This window comes from Colletotrichum siamense, assembly GCF_013390195.1.
Source record: "Colletotrichum siamense strain Cg363 chromosome Unknown KSG_Cg363_contig02, whole genome shotgun sequence".
In the NCBI taxonomy this organism is placed as follows: Eukaryota; Fungi; Ascomycota; class Sordariomycetes; order Glomerellales; family Glomerellaceae; genus Colletotrichum; species Colletotrichum siamense.
Window position 1 is genome coordinate 2,997,585 of NW_023501015.1, and position 20,208 is coordinate 3,017,792.

Sequence of the window (20,208 nt, forward strand, 5' to 3'; positions counted from 1 at the left end):
CGGTCCTACGGATGCACACAGCATGCCTGCCATCGGGTAGCCCTGCTTACCTCATACCTCACTTCGCCATCCATCTGTGTTCCAGCAGATCCCGTAGCCCGCGCCAAGGACTGTGCTCAGCGCCCGCAGAAACTTGACCACATTCTCATCTCAATCTGGCGTCGTGAAGCAATTCCCGACTCCAGCCATCTCTGAACCCTGGCATTGCATTCATTCATTGTCCGCCACAAACAAGGCCAGCTTGCACCCATCCATCACCGCAACATGTCCACAAAACGTGACTGTCCGACGGTGGCAAGCCTCGTCGCAAACGGTCGCCTGATGGCATGATCAAGGCCCTAGCTCGTACACGTGGATACAGCCACAGTAGCTGACTGTTTTGTTAACCTGCCCGAGGTGAGCTGTGTGGCGGGGGAAAACCGAAACCCCGCCAACGTTGACCACCATAGTTGTACCTAACATCGCAATCATACCAGCACAATGTGGGGTACAGCGTGGCCTTGATACGGACTACGCAAGTGCTTGCATAGAGTCAGCCAAAGAGACTTGGACGCCAAGATTGAATCAAGCCCAAACTATTTCGTACACCGTCTCCGAAAACAGGTAGATGACCATCCATCGTGTCAGGTTCATTGTCGTTTTGTCTTGGGCTGATCAACGCAGAAACCAGTATGCCAACCAGACCTAGGAAGCAGATACCCCACTAACCTTTTTCTCCGCGTTCCTCGAATGTCTTTGCTTATCTTACAGTCTGCCATTGGCCTCGTTGTAATGATCGACGGCTTATTGCATTCGGACGGCTGCAACTGCCACTGCAACTGCATCTAAAGATGCAACCCTCCGCCGGTAGTACGGCAATCTACATTTGAGTCGCGCAGAAGAGGAAAACGACTGGCTACACTCCTTTCCCCTCTGCCATGCGTTTCAAGCCTGATGAAGGGCCTAACAAAACCTCCATAGGTTCGGGCGGTGTTTGGACTTTGCTTGTTTACCGTGTTTACTACTCGCCCAATCATTATTCTCATTGAGTGCGTGGAGAACGAGCCAGGTTTGATGTGGCATAAAGTTGCCACGGCGTGTGTACTGCGATGTATGCGGACTAATAACATGCAAGTCCGAACGATCGTCGTTTAACAGGTTATGTGTTGTATCAAGCCTAGAGGTGGATGTCGGTCTCACCAGCCACATATTCTGTCATATTCGCTCCTTGTTTGCGACCAACGATACCACACTAATGCAATTCCCCCCCTTTCTGTTAAGCGCCAACGCCCGCCGCCACCACTGCTAATGAGTGTCGTCTTTGCTGCCCATAGAGTGGCTGAACCTAGATACTACCCTCCGTCTGCGTCCGACCCTACATCATCGTCACTGCGCCATGCTATCACCGCAAACCCTTGCCAAGCCCTTGCGTACGTATATTCCGACCGCAGACGGCCGGGGTGATCTGTCGGTTTCTTTTAGTGAGAGAGACGGAGAGAGAGAGGGGGAGGGACAGAGAAAGACCAGATGGTTCGTAGAGCCGATGCAATGAACCCCGCGACGGCAGTGGTTCTGACTTGTCGCTTCCACACAAAATTCCGCGAACCATGTGTCATATCCGCAGACCATGATGTGAGGGACCCATCTCCTTCGTCTGATGATGTGACGACCATGATTTCATGGCACATATTCATGCTGAGCCCGTGAGACAGAGCTTCAGCCACAACACCTTCTCGAAGCTTTCCGTTACCTTTTTTCCCCCTGCAAATGCCGTCATTTTGTCTGTGAACAGAACGTCTCAAATCATCTTGACCCGTCACAAACAACTGTCACTCCCCATCTCATCGTTGGTCTCGTCAACTTTGTTCACACCCGAGGTTCCACTCTGATCTCCGTCTTGGCCGCTGCTGGTGCCATGATTCGGATGAATCGCCGCGGCGGCCGTAACTCTAATCCTTTTTTTTGGGGGGGTTTTTTTTTTTTTTTAAATCTTTTTTCTTCTTCTTTTGGTCTCTCCTCATCTCCTCGGCTGTACACATGCTGGGGGCAGGGGGTAAGGAGGGGATATGCAGTATCCGTAGACCTTTGAGGCTCAGCGTTACTTCTGCTGCTCTCAAAAGCCAGTTTAATGGGGGTGCCCCTGGTTAGCCCCCAACTTCCTTCCCGGGCCTCTTTCCCCATCATAGCTTGACCCCGGCGCATCTGGCTCAGGTGATTTGCCATATCCGAATACTGTATATTACAACACGCGGCCATCGCATGGGCGATCCCTCAACTGCCGTGTCTCTATGTCGTCTCATAACAGATCTGTGGGCAGTTCCTAGCAAGCGTGCTGGCTCGTAGGGTCTGATGAAGAAGAAGACGGAGAGGCTGGCTCATGGAGAGGAAGCCCAACCCCCCGCGTGTTCCTGAAGATCGCCAAGCTGATTCACAACTGAATGAAGGCAGAAAGTGTGATGTGATTTGGTGGACGGCACCGCAAAGCAACGGTGGCTTGACGAACTAGCACACCAGCAGAGATTATGACCCGTGGAGGGGCAACAACTGTCACTTTCTGCTTTCGGTAAGCGGCTGAAGGTCATGCTGCACAAGGGCTCCTGCCTCCCTCCCAGTGCATGGACTGTATTAACTTGGAAACGGCAGGGTTCTGTCGGTCATTGAATGCTACATGCTGAACGGTAAGTAACATGTTGCGGAATGAGGTTATTGCATCCAACAACGAAAGAAGGAATCGTTGAATCCCTGAGAGCAGAACTACAATAAAACCGAGACGGGAATACCATAGATCAATTACGGTTCGTACTTCGAGGGCATTGGGACGGGATTGCAGTATAACGGCACCTACTAAAATATGGATGTGCGTCCGGCAAAAAGCAGCACGGCATCACAACAGGCCGAGGACGAGTCTGTGTGGCTCTTGGACTGCCGCATTATTGTCACATGGCGTTATGCCGCAATCGGAAAGTTGAAAGAATACTGGCTTTTCGCTAAGCACGAGACTGGTGGCATATTCGTGGCATGGCATGTGCAATTGCTGGTCCATTGACGGTAGTGCCAGCGCATGATCTGGGAATATAAGTGTTAAATTAAGCGTGATCACCTCAACGGACCGGGCGGAGAGGAGAGGCAATTTTTGTCGTGGTATGTTAGCCACGTCTGCATCACGGCCTTTTGATAGGACACTAGCAGACTCATGGCTGCATGCACTGCACCCATGGCCCTTGAGCCTATGTAGAGCCTAGCGCATGTATCTAGATCTGGGGTGGTACCTGGAAAATGACGGCAAAGAGAAGGAGAATCCGGGGCAGAGCCGACGAGACGAGAGACAAATTGCGTGCGTATGTGGTAAATTAGAAGACGTGGAGCTTTCACGCCGGCAGGAAACAACGCCAAGTTAGGAATGCCCGGGGAAGGTGATAACGAAACATGAACACACCTTGCGACGTGCTAATCTGGGGGAGGAGCATGACAGCTTGGCTTGTATTGTGTAAGCACCCGTACGTGACAACTTCATACTACTTGTTGCAGGGGTTTTGAAGATAGATGAAGCCGATGGCGAGGAGGAAACACCGGGGAAGGCCGGCTTGGGACGGTGGATGGTGTCCACCCGGATGCTTCTCCGTCTGAGTGATGGCCGGAGAAACTATGCACTTTGAATACCGAATACATCAATCGCGGTCAAACATGCCATAACGACATACAGGTTGCTTAGCAGCCGTGCCAGGCCCAGCAGTCCCCGTCAACATCAGTCGCTTGCGGGCGCGCTTCTTCGAAGTGCCCGGGGGACTCGCGACCGATCCGTCATCTACACCAGGCGGCCGCTGAAGCGCGGAGGGGGACACTAGCTTGTCGGATGTTTCTCTTACGGTGGGTCGGGGCAGAGACGCTGTGGATGTGGATGTGAATGTGGATGTGAATGTGGATGTGGATGTGGATAGGATGTGCGACGCGCGACGCCGAGATTGAGGATTTGTTACTGGCACGGAAACAGAGCGACTGGTATGCCGTGGTTGATTGATTCATGGCGACGCGGGCTGAGTGAGGGCAGAAGACGCGATAGCAGCCGAAGATTACGGCGAGATGTTCAGCAAGATGCGACGAAACACCGGCGACGGAGAGATGACCGAGCACACGAGAATTGGTCACATCACAGTCATGGCCGAAGTGAAGTACAAGCAAGATAGGGCGCGAGTAAGAGAGCGAGCGAGCGAGAGCGGGAAAGAGACGATGGAAGACGACAACCACAGGCCTGGGACCGACCGTTACCACTACCACTACCACTACCACTACCACTACCACTACCACTACCGCAACCGCAACCGCAACCCCGACAGCCTCAATCACGGGCGCCTTCGCCATAGGAATGTGCCAACCAAGCCTGAGGGTACTGGTAGACTGATGACATGCCGTGTGGTGGAATCCGTGACATCAAATTACGCCATTGGCACGCGTTGTTAAGACCATCCGTCAATGTGTCACGCCCACGTCCGCACCCACTCCGACGCCCGACAGCGCTGGGCGAGAAAGAGGGCGAGACTGAGAACGGTGCTGCCACTGGAGCATTGCGGATGGGATGGGGATGGGACGGAGGAGAGGAGAATTTGTAGACAGCGGACAAGTGTGCCGTTGTTGATTGGACGAGCGGGCATTAAACGGAGAAGACGAGCATGAGCCAAGGGAGGGGGGCCGGCAGCCGGCACCAGGGCAGCAGGCTACACTTACCTTCCTTACCATCACGATGACGGTTGCTGATGTGTTGCTCTACACTAGTGAGACGGATGTTTGACAACGGCGTGAAGAAAACGATGGAGAGGCTCAGACTTGATGCATGCATTGAGCCAAGCGACGATAGTTATCCGTACGCAGCAGAAAGAAAGGAAGAGAAGTTGGACGTTGCCGCATCCAGCCTGAGACCGGATGGACTCGTCCAGACGGGACGGGGACGGCAAGGCCGTACTAGGTACCCGACGTCTCTGATGTATCGCGCGTCGTGGGCGCTGTCTCGTGGCGGACAGCATAAAATAAGGCGCGGCACAATCTCCGTACCAAACGGGGCGTTGGGAGTTCCCTTCTTTTTGGCTTTATTTTTTCATTTTCTTGGGAGACGGGGGACAGCAAGAAACCCCAAGCCAGACCAGACCACGACCACGACCTAGACCACCACGACCCAAGGACCCGCCACCATGCTTCATCCTAGGTAGGTAGGTACCTACGGATACCTCTCACCTCCTGAACAACCCTGACCCTGGTCCCTCCAGGTGTGAGGTCGGGCCCTCCCTGCCTTGCGTTCTTACCATCCTTCTTCGAAAGTTCCACAGCTTCCATTTTCCATCTCTGTTTTTTCTACCGACTTTCCCTATTCGGGCCCGATCAGCAGACACCAAAGCGCTATTGGATCACTCGGCCCCGCTTTCGAAGCCTTCTAGCGCGCTCTAGTCCTTGCTCCACTCACACCTTTCTCACGCCTTTCTTCTTCTTCTTTTTTCCTTCACGTCCTTCCAGTCACCACTGACCAGTGTCACTCTCAGAATGGCCCCACCAACTTCCGGTTGTGTTGCCAACTTGCCAGTGGCCACTCGCACTTTGGCGCTATCCGTACATTCCATTCCGCGTTGCCTTCCTGCGACGGTCCAGTGCGATTTGTCCCAGCTTCCATCCACCTTCCATCCACCTTCCATTGTGCCTTCCTTTCCACTTATATTATGCTCTCGTGTTGTGCCACATCAATTGTGAATGGTCCCGTCGTCTGCCACGACGGTTTTGAATTTGCCCAGCCAGGGCCCCATCGCAACCGCGTACCTACATAGCACCTACCCTAGGCGCCCCCGGTTGCCAAAAGGGGGTCCAAAGGGGTTCAAGCCCCTTGACTTACTTCCCTCATGGCGATGCGACCACATGGGAGATGGAGGACGGGGTGAGAGGATGGGAAAGACCAGGCCAGCGTGCTCGGCTTCCTCAGCAGACCGAATAACCCGCCTGGGGCCTAGAATTGCTACGGCGGAAGGTGCCTATTCGTAGGTCCTACCTAACGTAGGTACCTAGATCACTCCCGTCATCGCCTCAACGTCCAGTCCAGGTGCGCGCCCGGCGGCCGGCGACACTGACCGATGTGAAGACTGTCCCCGTCTCTGTGCCACTATGTCGTCGCAAGAGCAACGCGTCCTGCCGCTCGTTAGTCACGGCGTGCCTCCACCGATATCCCACTGGTCTCCGCCTCGGGTGTCTGTTTGTATATTTATGGTGTTTGTCGGGCAGCTGCTAGTCAGTCCATCATCGAGAGGAAGGGATCTCTCAAGCCCATCCCAACTCACTCTGGAGGGCCAAGTGCCGTACCGTGCAAATGTGCCCCTCGCTCCTTCAACCCAGGCGCCTTTCTACATAGGTAGTAGACTCCCGTCTGCCTCGTCTCGTCTTCTTTGCCTACCTATCTAATGAACCCTTGTCCACAGCCTGTAAGTACCCTATTTCCGCACAGGGTGGGCCAGCGCCGTGATGTAGTGGCTCGCTATCTGAGTGGATGCTTGCCAGCAATGAGGTATCGCCACAGCCAGCCAGCGCTGCTCCCGCTGCCTCTTTTGCGGCCTTGTCCCGTGTGCGGGTACATTCGCCCTGAACTTCCCATAGGCACTCAGACGGGGTGAATCCTCTTGGTTTTTTTTTTTTTTTTTTTCGGTACTCTACCTTAGGCGCTCCAGTATGTTTCTCTGTCCGCTTCTTCCAACTCCCCTCGAGCTCACTCTACGTTCCGCTCTCTCAATCCGGCGTTCAGGTCTCCTCTCTCCTCGCGGACCAGAGCGACTGGATGATTGACTGATTGATTTGGACCGAGAAAGCTGCCTGATGGTGCCGGCTTGGTAGTTGTCGATGGCATGGTCTGTTGCTGGTGGATGGGGAACGGGCATGGGTGGCAAGGAGAAGTAGGAGGCATCTGATTTGATGTCACTCCCCGGTCCAAGTCCCTTGGTGTTCGACCCTTGCCGTGACCACCTACCGCAGTACGCAGCACTGGCGGTACGTTCCCTCCCAAATGGGCAAGTGAGGTGAGGCGAGGCAAAAGGTTTTGGGTACGTACCTCCCCTGATATCCCTTGCCGACCTGCTCGCGCTAAAGCGGAGGTTCCTCAGGTACCTGCCCAGCTACGGTACCTCACGGGCCACACTCCCTGCCTGGTGGCCCCCTCAATGTCCATACCTACGCCTACCATTCCTTGCCTTACGGTACGGTACGGCCGTCGCCGCCAGCAAGTACGGATACCTGGATGAGGTGCCTCCCTCCACCTGAGCGACACAACTTACGGGAACCGACTGCTTTTAGCTTCCTTATGTTCCTCTCTCTCTCGGTCTCTCTCTTCTCCCACCACGACCCATCCACATCATTCCTGCCGTTAATGCTTCACCATCCCCCTACTTGTCAATCAATAATTCGGACCCGCTCGACATTACGCTGTTACCATTCCTTCTTCTTCTTCTTCCTCTCTCTCCCAATCTATCGCTAGATCCCATCTTCGACATCACCCGTCCCGCCTGATTGACGCTATTGGAGAAACCACATTCCGCATCCGCCGAACGCCATCGTCCTCGCCGCCACCACTGTCTGGCTCAAACCTCAAGTCTCGGTCACTCGTTCGCTGTTGCATAACCACACCCATCTTGTTCTCCCTGTCCTAGTACTTCGATACCAGGCGCCTTTTCTTGTCTCGTACAGTATCGACGAATTCGACCGCCCAACGCGTCCCCCTCCTGCTCCGATCAGCATCCACCACGCCCCCGAACAGCCCAGCCTTTAGGACGTCACATCGCCATACTGCAAGCCACGAACTACTCGGGACCCGTTTCCTACCGCGATCGGTACTCATCCGCAAAGTCTGTTGGTCCGCAGTCGAACGTGTGGCTTGGTCGCATTCCGCATAGATCTCCTCGAGCATTCTGCCAGCCGGCTACCTTCGCAGTTGGCGCATTCTTGCCGTCCAACTACTGCACCACTTTCTGCAAGCAGCATTGCGCTCACCTATTGACGATTGCAACGAGTCAATTCCATTCCCGTCACCAAGACACTTCTAGCGTCTCCAGCTCTGCCTTAGTGCAAGCCTCTTTGCAAAGCCCACCCCAAGGAAATCGTTCTTATCTGCAACGCTCCCTGGGCTATTTACCTCGCGTGGGCCCCGTCTGTTCCAGCACGTCGCCGGTTCTCCCGCCCACAGTCGTCTCTCCCCTCTGGTTAGACGCCTTGACATAGCCACTTCACCACAACGCTCAATCATACGATCAACACTCTCAACACCTACTAGCGACGAAGAAGAAGTTCGGTAGTGTCTTCGCCTACAAGAATTTTGGTATAGGACGGCAGCATTTGGACGACGGAAAATCGACCTTGGATGAGTTTCTGGCGTTGAACAACACCATCCTATTGGCAAACTATCCGCACATTTCCAGTACTCGTCGACCGGGTCAACGGCCTTCTATGGGGTTCTTGATGCAGGTCTAGGCAAGCCAGGCTACCCCGTCTTCCAGGTCATCTACCCTTCCTCGGAGTGGGACAATTGGCAGTCTTCATTCCTGAATAACACCTTTGCGTGGAAATGAAAAGGTCCAGGATACGGAGACACTCCCCCATCTACCTGAGTCCATCTCCATCTCCCGAGAGGGAGCTGTCACCACCCAGTCCAGCCTCAACTACGGGCTGGGAAAGCAACATAGTCATGTCGAGATCCAGGCCCACCAGCGGGTCCTTGATGCCCGGCGCTGTCATTGTCACCCCACCTTCACTTTCCGAAATTCTTGCCAACACGTCTTCTCCTCCGTGGACCTTAGCCGCTTTCATGGCCTACCTTTCTCAGAACCATTGCTTGGAAACGCTAGAGTTTACTATGGATGCGGAGCGATACCGAAAGGATTACGACAAGTTCATCACCAACGAGGATTGGGCCGGGGAGGGTGGAAACGACCATGTCTGTCAACTATGGGAGAAACTGATGCAAGCCTACATCATCCCTTACTCTCCCCGGGAAGTCAATCTCCCCTCTCCCGTGCGAGATCGTCTCATTGCCCAGACCTGCTCGACGACCCCTCCATCGCCATCCGAGCTCGATGAGGCTGTGAGGATTGTGTACGAGTTGATGAATGATTCCGTTCTCCTTCCATTCATCGAATCAGCATTGCCGAATCACAGCGATGTGCGCATGGACGAAGACCCGATTGATACTCGCCAGGGCCGCTCGCGCGCTCGTGGAGCAGATGAAGTAGGAGCCAGGTTAGAAGAACCCAGGCGATCTCCTAAGTTTCTTCCTAAGCTGACTGTTGGGCGCAGCGGAGCTACCAGCCGATCCGCTTCGGCATCGGGTGAGCACACAGAGCGTGAAGGATTGACAGACGACAGCGGAAGTGCTGTTTCCCCTGGTACCGAACCCATGACGCCTCCCACCACGCCACCAACTTCAGATTGGACGTTCAGCAGCACATCACCCGGTGGTGGCTTTCAGCGAGCACTGACGGCTCATAACAACGGCTGGAAAAAGGTTGGCGCGAAGCTGGGATTGCACCGCAAGTCACGCTCAAACCGCCGAAATAACCCTACGTCGTCCGCTCCTCTGGACGGAGATATCAACATGGCTGAAACCAGCCAGAGCAACACCTTATAGGAATCAGAGGTCATGCTACCATCTACATCCACCACTCCCGCAACATCCACTTCTCACCTCCCTTTGGACAGTCTCTCCCGCGTCCGTCATCTCTTCAACCCTTGGGAGGAGCCTCATCCTGGCAAACGGCTGCCTCTTGCCGGGGCTAATCAGGAGACTGAGAAGGTTGCCAACGCTGGTTCATACCACTTGAATGGTGGACGTAGAGGTGGCATGGCCGCGAAAGAACTTACTCCGTACAACCCCAATCGTCCGTGGCTGGTGCGACGCCCAATCCGTGTCCGAGCTCGAACCAATACGCCGGTTCCACTCAAAATTACCACCGAGATATCCGAAGATCACGATGCGAAATCCGCACCGAGACCGGCGGTTCGCGACATCCACGTTCACTCTACAATGGAAACAACAGCTACTGTCAACGATGAGTGTGAATCGGGAACCGAGAAGACAGATGCCCACATTGTGAATGTTTCCGGCAAAGCAGGCATGAAACCGAGCGACCTGCCGCTGCCTGCTTCTCCACCAATCGACTGTCAATTCACCGACTTCTCCAACCTCCTTGGGATCAATGTTCATTCCGAAGAGAATATCGCTGTAGACAATGCGGAGCCCGGAACATACTGCCATGTTGCCCCGGATGAGGATCTTTACGGATGGGACGCTGAACTCGACCGGCAGAGTAAGCAAAGCAGTCCCCCTTTGCCCTGCCAGTACGATCACGAATACCAATACCGACGAACGAGTTTGACAAAACGCAGCCTCTTGCACCGGGTTTTCAGCATGGGGCCTATACCCAAGGACATCGACATCGAGGTTCGTCGCGCAAGCAGCACCTCTAGTTAACGCGCCATCATTACATCGTTCGTGAGCGTCTCCGGCTTCCAGGCGATGCCTTGACAAAGTTGCCGCGAGGCCTCAACAACTCCTTTGTGCACATTTTATCGGCGTTCAGTTCTTTACCTTCGACATCTGTATTCAAATTTTGGTGGCAAAGAAAGATATCACGACTGCATTTTGGGAAACAAAAAGGGATCATAGACATGGGTTCGGACACATGGATGAGGAGTTATTGTGGCATTTAAAGGCCTGGCCTGGAAAATATCATGATGCATTGCGAGGAGCTGGTTGGAGCGGTTCATTTGATTTGATTTTTGCTTTATTACACCAGAAATGGTTGAGTAAAGAAGGCCCTTGTTTTTTTTTCCTGGGGTCAACGGTTCGCCAACTTCTCTCATATGCATTGGCACGCAACGGTCGCATGAGGCATATGACTTTCTTCTTCTTTCTGCCGCATTTTTTTTATTTTTTTTATATTAATGAGTAGTCAGGGCACGTTAACAGGCCATGCATTTAGGTTCTGTCAATGTATAAAACATGTCCGATCTAAGCTCTTACTTTTTTGACCCTACCATTGTGACTCTGTGACGCGGCAAGTATGGATGTTGACGAATGGCGTAAGTGTCATTAGGATCACTAGGCACGGCATATATTTGCCTCCTGAGGCATCGCACAGTGGCAGCCGACAATTGCATATCATTTTTTGGTATTTTCTGAGATAGTTGCGTCGTCTAACAAAGAGGCGAACAGATCCCCCAAGCCAGGCGCGAAAGAAGATCCGCAATCCCTTGTTTAGTGCGATTCAATCTTTGCGAGTGTTCTTATTGCCGTTTTGTTGAATTCTATCTTGAAATCTTGGAATTTCTCATGGGTTTAACACACCGCGGAGTAACCCTTCGACCGCAATACCTCTTACTCGTCGGCAGTGCCATCGTGCCTAGAATACATTTTGTACTCCAACGAGTTGGCAAAGTCAATCTTGCCCTGTTCGACTTGGGTCCTGGTGGCCGAAAGCATGGGCTTTGGCAGCCCCATAGACTCGAGGAAGGCGACCGCTAATGAGAATGAGCAGAGCACAGCAGCGGTGTGAAGGGAAGGCCGGTTTGAAATTAGTTTTACTCACTCTCTCTCCATTCAAGCTCCTGGCGCTGCCTATCCCACGCCAACTCCTCCGACATGATGTCAATGATCCGGGGCAGAGCTTCAAGAGAAGCTTGGGCATTGAGGAAGGCCAAGCGCATCCGTCGAGCCAGCACGTCCACAGCTGTTTGAGCGTACTCGTGTCTGGCTGCATATCTCACTTCTCCATCAACGAAAGGGTACAATTGAGAAATTCGCTCGCCTCGGGCAGGGAAGCGATTGTTGGTTGGTCGACACAGGGAAGCGACAGTCCATGCACGGTCACCGTAGCTCTCAGTAAGATGCTTTGCTACTTCGGTCTCGATGCCGAAATGCTGAATAATGTTGATGAACAACGTTTTGCTGAATCCATGTGCTCCAATAAGACGGACCTGATGGGATTTGCAGCTTCCATCGAGAATGGCGCCGTCATCGATGATATCAGTGCCACTCATTCGCGGAGGATCCCTCAAAGGCTTTGGTTGGAGGTTGAACTCGGCAATGGCAGCGTCGACACATTCTTCGGCCATTTGTCGATACGTGGTCCATTTCCCGCCCGCACATGTAAGCAGACCAGAGGCTGATATGTCAACGAGATGGTTTCGGACCAACGATTCCGTGTTTTTGGCCTTGGGGTCCTTGACAAGAGGGCGGATGCCGGACCAAGCAGCGAGAACGTCACCACGTCTGACCTTAATGTCGGGAGAGAGGTAATGGCTGATTTCTTTAAGGATCCACTCAATGGACTTTTCATCGGGCAACGGATTTTGTGAGATGGACGAGGGCTCATCGGTGGTTCCGGCGATTGTGTTGCCTTGCCACGGCAAAAAGAAAATGACACGGCCATCAGAGGTGGAGGGGTCGATGAGTCCCATATTGGAGGGACTGTAGTAGCCAGGAAGCTACGACAACGACTTAGTGGCCAAGAAGAGAGAGATGGAAGAGTCTAAGTGTACTTACAATAATATGAACTCCTGAAGCCGGGCTCACGATAGCTTTGCAGTCGGGCTGATCCATCATGCGAATCGAGTCTGTGAAGGGACCCGTGCAGTTGATGACGCATTTTGCTTTCACAGGCACATCTTGTGTCTTTTGGCCGTTTTTACTGGCCACAAGATCCCTGACAGTAGCACCACACAGTCTCCCACAGGCATCTTTCTGCAGACTAAGAACCTCCATGTGATTGACCACAGTAGCTCCGTACAGAGCCGCCGTCATGCCGATGGACACATTCATACGGGAGTCGTTATGAGCGCCGTCGTAGTAGACAAGGGCGCCGACAAGATCCGTTCGCTTCAGCATGGGAAAAGCCTCGAGAGCTTTGGATCGGGTAAGGAAGTAAGAACTCTCTATACCCTCACTCCCAGCCAGGAAGTCGTAGGCTTTTGTGCCGGCCCAATAGTACGGAGCCTTCCACCAGCGGTCGATGGGCAGCATGATAGGTAGCCACATGCTCAGATGCGGTGCGGTTTGCAAAAAGTATTTGCGCTCTTTGAGAGCTTCCATGACCAATTGAAGCTGGCTGTAATCCAACTGCCAGAAGGCCTTTTCCAAGTATCGTACACCGCCATGGACGAGTTTCGTGCTCTTGGATGAGGTGCCCGAGGAGAAGTCATCTCTTTCGACCAGAGCGACTTTTAACCCGCGAGTGGCCGCGTCGAGAGCGACTCCCGTGCCGGTGGCGCCGCCGCCAACGATCAAGATATCATATTCCCCATCTGGCAAAGCGGTGCGTTTCAATTCTCTGATCTGTTCATCTCGAGATTTGACTTTGGGGAAACGCGGAAGCTTGAAAGTACCGTCGGCACCGTAGATGGGAGGTGGAACAGCGGCAGCTTCAAAGCCAGGGATGTTCCGGGGCCGGTAGGTGTAGTAGATGATGGCACCACCGGCTGTCAGGACACCAGCAACTGGGGCGATTCGGCGCAGAAGCCCGGCGCCAGACCTGGGCATGGATGCCATGTCGCCGTCGTCTCGGTGGCGGAGGATGAGGAGATGGAAGCTATCGGGCGAGACTGAAGGCGGGCGAGTGCTTCTGCTTCGTATAGGTGAACTCCAGTGGAAGCGGAAACCAGAATGGAAGGCATTGATTGGTTTGCCTACCTTGTTAACTGGACTCTATTCTATTAAAGAGACTGTCAAGCGTCGAGCACGTGGACCTGAAAGCATATGGAAGGTGACGCGGACGGCTACAGGCTACATCAATACCGAGATTAGTAGAAGCGTTGATTGGAAATAGGTAATTCGGGGACGTGGAAGCTGCCTACCTTATCAAGGCACCAAGTGGTGAATTGCGGATTGAGGCTTGTTTAAATACATGCCCACATGTGCCTTGGCTTCCCAAGCACTGATCATCCACGCTCTGTTCACGTCCCGTAGCCTTGATACTGACCAGAGGCACGCGGACATGCACGCATGCCTCACTCACATTCCAGCTCCAGGTCTGGCTCAGGTCCCCTCAAGTTGTCTCATAAGAGCCTAATGCGGGAGAATTGACGTCAATGGAGGGTAGCGGTCCAACGAATATCAACCAATTAAAAGTGATGAAGCAGCCATGAGCGGGGCCATCCTGATCCGGATTGGAATGAATGCATGATGCAGATAACCTGGTTAAGTAAGGTATCCGGGTCTGGCTCATTCAATAGGTAGGGTATCTTGATTCACTACATACATGTGCTTTCGGTACTCGTTCATAACCAACACGCTTCCATCGTGAACCCGTCAACTTCTCTCAACACAGATCGTGAACAACTCGTCGACAAACGTGGGAATATCATTTGATCTCTCCGCTTCCACATTAGAGATCTGGACGCCGCCCCCGGCGTGGACTTTGGTTCTTATTTCGGCCACTGGCAACGTTCTCATCTCGATCGCGCCATCGCTATTAGAAGAGGCCTTGCCTCGTGCCTCTTCCATTGCTGGCGCCGCCGTTTCGCCTCCAACTCCGACTCCGATCCCGCCACTCGTCGTTGATGGGTTGTCGCTTGCCCTTCTACCAATCAGAGTTTGGGGCCTTCGGCTTGTCTTATCTGTGTCCTGAAGTTCCGCCTGGGCGACCTCTCCTGCCGAGTGCACCTCCACCCGGATTTCCTCGCTCACCATCTGCAATTTCTGTTAGTACGGGACACTCAACCATTCTCACGATGATATCTCAACTTACTATGCCGCCAAACGGCGAAGACTGAATTGCGGCTTCATGGGTTGGGTATGCCGGTGGCGCATCGAAGCTTCCGCCCCCTGGTGACAGGGCGTCGCTGCTGCGGCGTCCTGGCCACAGCTTAAGCGTCGAACTCGATCCATGCGAATTCGTTGCCGACGATGATCGATTCAGCACCGTAGGTATCGGGTTCCCTTCAGAGTCGACGGGGTATGACTGCCCAAGCCGTCCAAGCCTGCGCAGGGCGGACGGCAGACGAGACTGTCGCTTGCTCTGCACTGTAGGCCTGGGCTTTTCCAATGGGACGGACTGGATGACGGGTGCCATCTCGCGATGAACTGATTGGGTAAATGCAAGATGCCGAGACGCGTCGCGACCAACGAGCTGGTGGACTTTGAAGAAATTCAGCGGTACGAACTCGCATTTGCTACTGGATACGTTGACGTGGATTGGGATCACCAAGCGAAAGGTGACGAGGCTTGTTGGCTGAGACGCAGACCCCTCCACCTTGTTTCCTGGAAGATTGACCACAGTGCTTGTCAAAATCGCCTCGTTAAATATCGAGTCGTTCATCCACGTTCGAAACGCGTCGATACTGTCTGTCAGCTGTTGTGCGAAGAGAATCTCTCTGGCGCCCAGACTACTCAATGACGCCAACCGTCTGCTGACACCGAGCGGTGTTAAGCGGTTAACCTGGCGGAGCAAATCCACCTGCCACGGCTCGATACGATCAATGGGCATGTGTACGCTGGGAAGCAAGTTCCGAGCACCTTTGCGCACCAAAACATCGAACCCATAACCACCGACACGAGCGCGAATGCCAAAGAAGCCCACGTGTACGCCAGGTTCGAGTTGGCTGTTGTCGTCTGCATAAGCGGCCATGTTACGCAGTTTTGATTCGAGATCTTGTGACTTGATCTGCATGCTGGAACCGATAATATTACCGACCTGTCGCAGTTCAGCGAAGCGATAGCCAGCTGCCTCGAGTCTTTCGATTTCCCGGTCGGTATGGACCCGGCGTACCAAGAACATAAGCGAACCGCGACCAAATTCGTGAGGACGACGACGGCTGAGACCCTTCTCAGCGAGGTCTTCGACCCTGCCAGATGCTTCAACCTTGCGGGCTGTTCCGTCGGGGTTCAAGATCATATCGGGTTCTTGAGACGGATCCGCTTCCAGTCCCGGACGCTCCCCTCCTGCCCCGGTTGGCAGAATTTCATCCCACAGAAGACCGGCGGAGGTTATGTGTTCCTTCATCTTCTCAGCCAGGCCGGCGGCGGCAACGCAAAAGAGCTCCCGAAAAATCACGTCATAATTCTCAATCAGCTCGCCGTGCTCGTTGATTAGCTGGATACCAGCTCGAGAGTCGCGGTCCCGGCCTCGACGAGGAAGGTGCGCAAGGTGGTTCATCATTCCACCAACCAACGTTGAAATACCTGACCAGTTCCTGGATGCTTGAAACATCCACAGAAAAAGAGGGTGGGATATGCTGAAGCTGTCGCTCGCGTTCTTCTCCAGGAACGTGTCGGTGATCTTCTCGGTAGGTACTAGGCCGTCGGGGTTGACAAGAATCCGGTTGTGCCTGTCAAATACGGCAGCGGCAAGCACAACTTGTTGAGCTTTACTCGCATAGCGCCTCATAATCCTGGCTGTATAGATGGCTGTTCCGCCCATGATGAAGCATGCGCCGATAGACTACCCACAACGTCAGTGACGACGATTCAGCGACCGCAGATAACGTTTGGAGAACCTACCAGGCAAATAACGACGATGACGGTAGTGTTGCGAGAAAGCTCATTGCTGCCGGTGTTGAGACGAACAAGCTGATATTCTGTGCCAGTAGCTGCACACCAATGCATTCCCGAAACAGCACCAGCCAATACAACGGCGCATGTAGCTCGCTTCCACCAAGAGTTCGTCCATGCCGCGCGAAACACAAAAAAGAGAGACAAGGCCACGATACTGGCTGCTACAGCGATGAGAGCTGCACCGATGACGTTTACTGGGTTGTAGATACAGATGTAATTGTCGATGGAGTTGTTGCCAAGATAGTGCATCCCACATATGGCGGCACCAGCCAGGACACCTCCGACAGCAACTCGCCACCAAGATACAGTATTATTGATACCGACAGCGACGAAAGCAGCGAGAAGGACGGCAATTGGGACGAAGAAAGACAAGGCCGTAAAGCCACTCGAGTATGCGATTTGCAGCTCTGCCTCCCCATCCGCCAAGTCGATTGCTCGGTTTCCGATGAAATGCTGTCTTGATGTCAGATAGGAATCAGCAACCACCACTGATCTGCGTACCATGCACCAAATTGCAATTCCTCCCATGGTTACGGCAGCGCTGACCAAGAGCAAACTGCGCTATGTGAGCGAAATAGCGCCGTGATCAAAGGGCGAAAGCAACATACTGGTTGAACTTTCCTTTGGGCGAAGTTCTTCGATTCAACAACTCAAGCGTTGAGGCAGCACCGATCAAGCTGACGGCGAAGCTCAGTGTAATGAAGCCGCCATTGAAGGCTCGCGGTACGATGTGCCCGTGATACTTGGCGAACAGATCTTCTGTTGTTGCAGACATGTTGGCGACAATAGGCTGGGAGGGTCCACCCAGGGTCGACTCGTTCTCTAATGTCTCTCTTGACCGCGACGGGCTATCGGCTCAATGATATATATTCCAGCTCGCGTGGCAAGCTCGAGGATGAGCGGCCGTTAACCAACTTAAGGGGAGGGGGGCTTGGAGCGGCGTGCTTCCTCAGGGAAGACTGCGGGCCTGTCCAAGACATATCAAGGATGCCAGAGTAAGACATAAGTGGCGGTACGGGACCTGCGGACGCTCTGGCGCGACAGTGATCAATCTCACGACGTATCCCCACCCACCATGGAGAATTGTATCCGGAAAAGACAGGCTGGAGGACCTTCTTCAAGGCTGATTGTCTGTACTGGGCGCAGCAGCGATGGCTAGTGTTCAAGCTACGACTTAGTATGTTAGGAAGTACTGGAGTCCTGACCGATGTGCCTATACCTCGCCTGGGCAAGGGCCGGGTGTTCCTGAGCTGGTCTGAGCTGATCGACCTCAGAGGATCGGGGAAAAGGTGGTCGCCGGTAAAGGGCAGCTGCGCCGATCAAGATCAGAGCAAGCCTCTTTTCCACCCACACCTACATAACCAAGGTCGGCGACCCTACCTATTTCCAGGCTGCTCGGACCTCCCATTCACGGTGACTCGCTGGTTCTGACGACCTAGCGCACGCACGATGGGCTTCTTCTTTTGCCCATAGCGTGATGTTTTTCCGGGACGGCAACATAGTTGGGTCTGGGCTGATCCAAAGAAAGAGCTGGTCCTATCACTTCTCTCACAGCCGGCACGAAGTTTGAAAGTAGAGACCGAGGTTCAACATCAATGGATCTCCACTCGAGTCCGATAAAACATGGGAAAAGAAACGGCATTCAGCCGAGCTTGGTTAGGTCAACGCAGGGAAGGACGAGCTTTTCAGCTTGCCAGCCCGATGCATGACAATGTCGTAGACATACACAAGAAAGAGCCAATCACAACTTGGTGCGTATTGCCACGTACGGCTGGGCTGCAAGATTTTACGGCAACATCATACAGCTCTAGAGACCCGCCAGGATCAAGGGAGACGGCTAGTGAAGATTTCTACCCGTCTCTGATTGCTTGCAAAGAAGCACATCGGAACGTCAGACTCGTCCAACAATGACTTCCACGAGTCTTCAAGAGGCGTAGGCTAATAAATAGCCTCAACGCCACTACTTAATGTGTAAGGGCAACGGCTGGTCGAGGAATGCTAGCTGGAGCGCCGTTCCATCCCGCACGCCCGAATTCCCAGGCGAGAAACAAGTAGGAACGGAGGAACCCTTTCTGCAGCGACAAACCGCAGTGCCCAACGGTCTATTCGTTGAAAGGAATATCGCGGAGGCGTTCGTCTGAATTTTCCCAACCAAGCATTTCGATGCAGATTGGCTGGGATGTTGCGTTACCCCATGCCCATACAACTTCGGGCGATGATTGGATGATCTGCGCTCATCCCTGCGGACGGACACAAGGGGGAATGCAGGGTTGCCGGCATCAGGCTCTATAGAAAACCCCAGCAAGTCTCGTTCGTCGGTTTGAGACACGATACTTGGGCGAAAGCTCTCAGTTTCAAGCCGTCAAACTCGCTTAGCCCGGCTTCGTTTCTTCTTCTGCCTCTGCTTCTGCTGCTGCTGCTTCTTCTTCCTTTTTCTTGTCCCACTAGCCTACGGTGTCGCCATCCTGAGTTGCCGAGCTTCAGCTGCATGGACCTTGCGAGCATGTGGAATTGTGACGGCCACCAAAAGATTACGAATATGTCAATGTGACTAGTTTCGATCGCATCGTTTCATACATCAAGCCAAGGTGGGACCAAAATTCCTATGTCTTTCTACGACACCCTCAAATCTTTCCCTCTCTCACGACCAGCCAGGATGCTGAACTCTAACTCTTCCATTTCCGCCATGGAACACCTTCGTGCGGGCTTCAAAAGAGATCTCGGTGACCGGTCCACAGACGATATCTATTTTCTGGTGATACACAGATGCGAATTGATGTAAGTCATGCGCCAACAAGACGCTAGTGAGCGCCTTGGATGCACACTTGGCTAGCTACATCCTACAAGCTGCGCACAGGGCTGCCGAGGTGCCTGTGAGGTATCCGAGTTCCGCCAAAGCATTCAGCCTACAACTAGTTGGCGGCATATCCTGCTCGGGAGCCTCTCACAGGTTTCGCCAATCATGGACTCGAACCTGGTCTTGGGAAACACCAGATGCTCGCGGATTACTGCCGCATTGCTGACTTCTAGCTCGGCCTGGCTCGGCCGTCTAGTCCCTGCTCTTCTAGGGAAAGGGATGAAAGCCCCGTCACCCCGCTATCACTACACGTTCCTCCGAAAGTTGCAGTTGCATGGCATATGCCAGCTCGTCTCGTTTACTCGGCAACCTTTATCAGTGCAGTGACCTAACGCACCGGACACTCTCGACGCAGCGGTGACGTGGGCCCGTCGCTGAGTTCATTCGTGAGCCATCACGATCTAGCCAATTCAACTCGAGTTCACCAAGGGCGGTTGAGGTTTAGTTTTCGTCATGAGTCGAAGAAAGGAGGCGGGAGGATGCAGAAGTAAGGGGTTGGAAGAAACAAGACTTATGGTGTGTATCACCAAGCACAATGTCGCTCAAATGGCTTGGTTGTCCCAATGTCTCGGCTGCTGGGCCCTCACCCGTCATCACACAAGTACGGCGACCCCAATAATACGATAGCCGGCAGGATCTTCGACTGTGTTCCACTGTCATGTGTGGCCTCCAATCCCTGTTTTGCTCCAGTCTGGCTGCCAACCTGGACTAGGAGCTCTCATCAGGATATATCATACAACATGCTAGCTATTTTACCTGAGCAAGCAGAATCCTCGGCACATCATACAGCTCATCGAATAGATCACCGCCGCGA

At 53.5% G+C, this 20,208-nt stretch overlaps 4 protein-coding genes across 4 annotated transcripts; 2 read left to right on the plus strand and 2 right to left on the minus strand.

Annotated features, from left to right (window-relative positions):
* Nucleotides 1-8,677: 8,677 nt before the first annotated feature.
* On the plus strand, nucleotides 8,678-9,616 carry CGCS363_v002776 (uncharacterized protein; the record flags this gene model as incomplete). Its single annotated transcript, XM_036634625.1, has 2 exons — nucleotides 8,678-9,228; nucleotides 9,286-9,616. The coding sequence occupies 2 exons, from the start codon at nucleotides 8,678-8,680 to the stop codon at nucleotides 9,614-9,616; spliced, it is 882 nt and encodes a 293-aa protein (XP_036500723.1).
* A 396-nt stretch (nucleotides 9,617-10,012) lies between these two features.
* CGCS363_v002777 (uncharacterized protein) lies at nucleotides 10,013-10,459 on the plus strand (the record flags this gene model as incomplete). Its single annotated transcript, XM_036634626.1, has 1 exon — nucleotides 10,013-10,459. The coding sequence occupies one exon, from the start codon at nucleotides 10,013-10,015 to the stop codon at nucleotides 10,457-10,459; it is 447 nt and encodes a 148-aa protein (XP_036500724.1).
* A 906-nt stretch (nucleotides 10,460-11,365) lies between these two features.
* CGCS363_v002778 (Glycerol-3-phosphate dehydrogenase) lies at nucleotides 11,366-13,534 on the minus strand (the record flags this gene model as incomplete). The annotated part of the gene is made up of 3 exons (XM_036634627.1): nucleotides 11,366-11,508; nucleotides 11,577-12,474; nucleotides 12,533-13,534. The coding sequence occupies 3 exons, from the start codon at nucleotides 13,532-13,534 to the stop codon at nucleotides 11,366-11,368; spliced, it is 2,043 nt and encodes a 680-aa protein (XP_036500731.1).
* A 759-nt stretch (nucleotides 13,535-14,293) lies between these two features.
* Nucleotides 14,294-17,312, minus strand: ykoW (Signaling protein YkoW; the record flags this gene model as incomplete). The annotated part of the gene is made up of 5 exons (XM_036634628.1): nucleotides 14,294-14,674; nucleotides 14,733-16,424; nucleotides 16,484-16,990; nucleotides 17,039-17,093; nucleotides 17,146-17,312. The coding sequence occupies 5 exons, from the start codon at nucleotides 17,310-17,312 to the stop codon at nucleotides 14,294-14,296; spliced, it is 2,802 nt and encodes a 933-aa protein (XP_036500732.1).
* Between the last annotated feature and the right edge of the window lie 2,896 nt (nucleotides 17,313-20,208).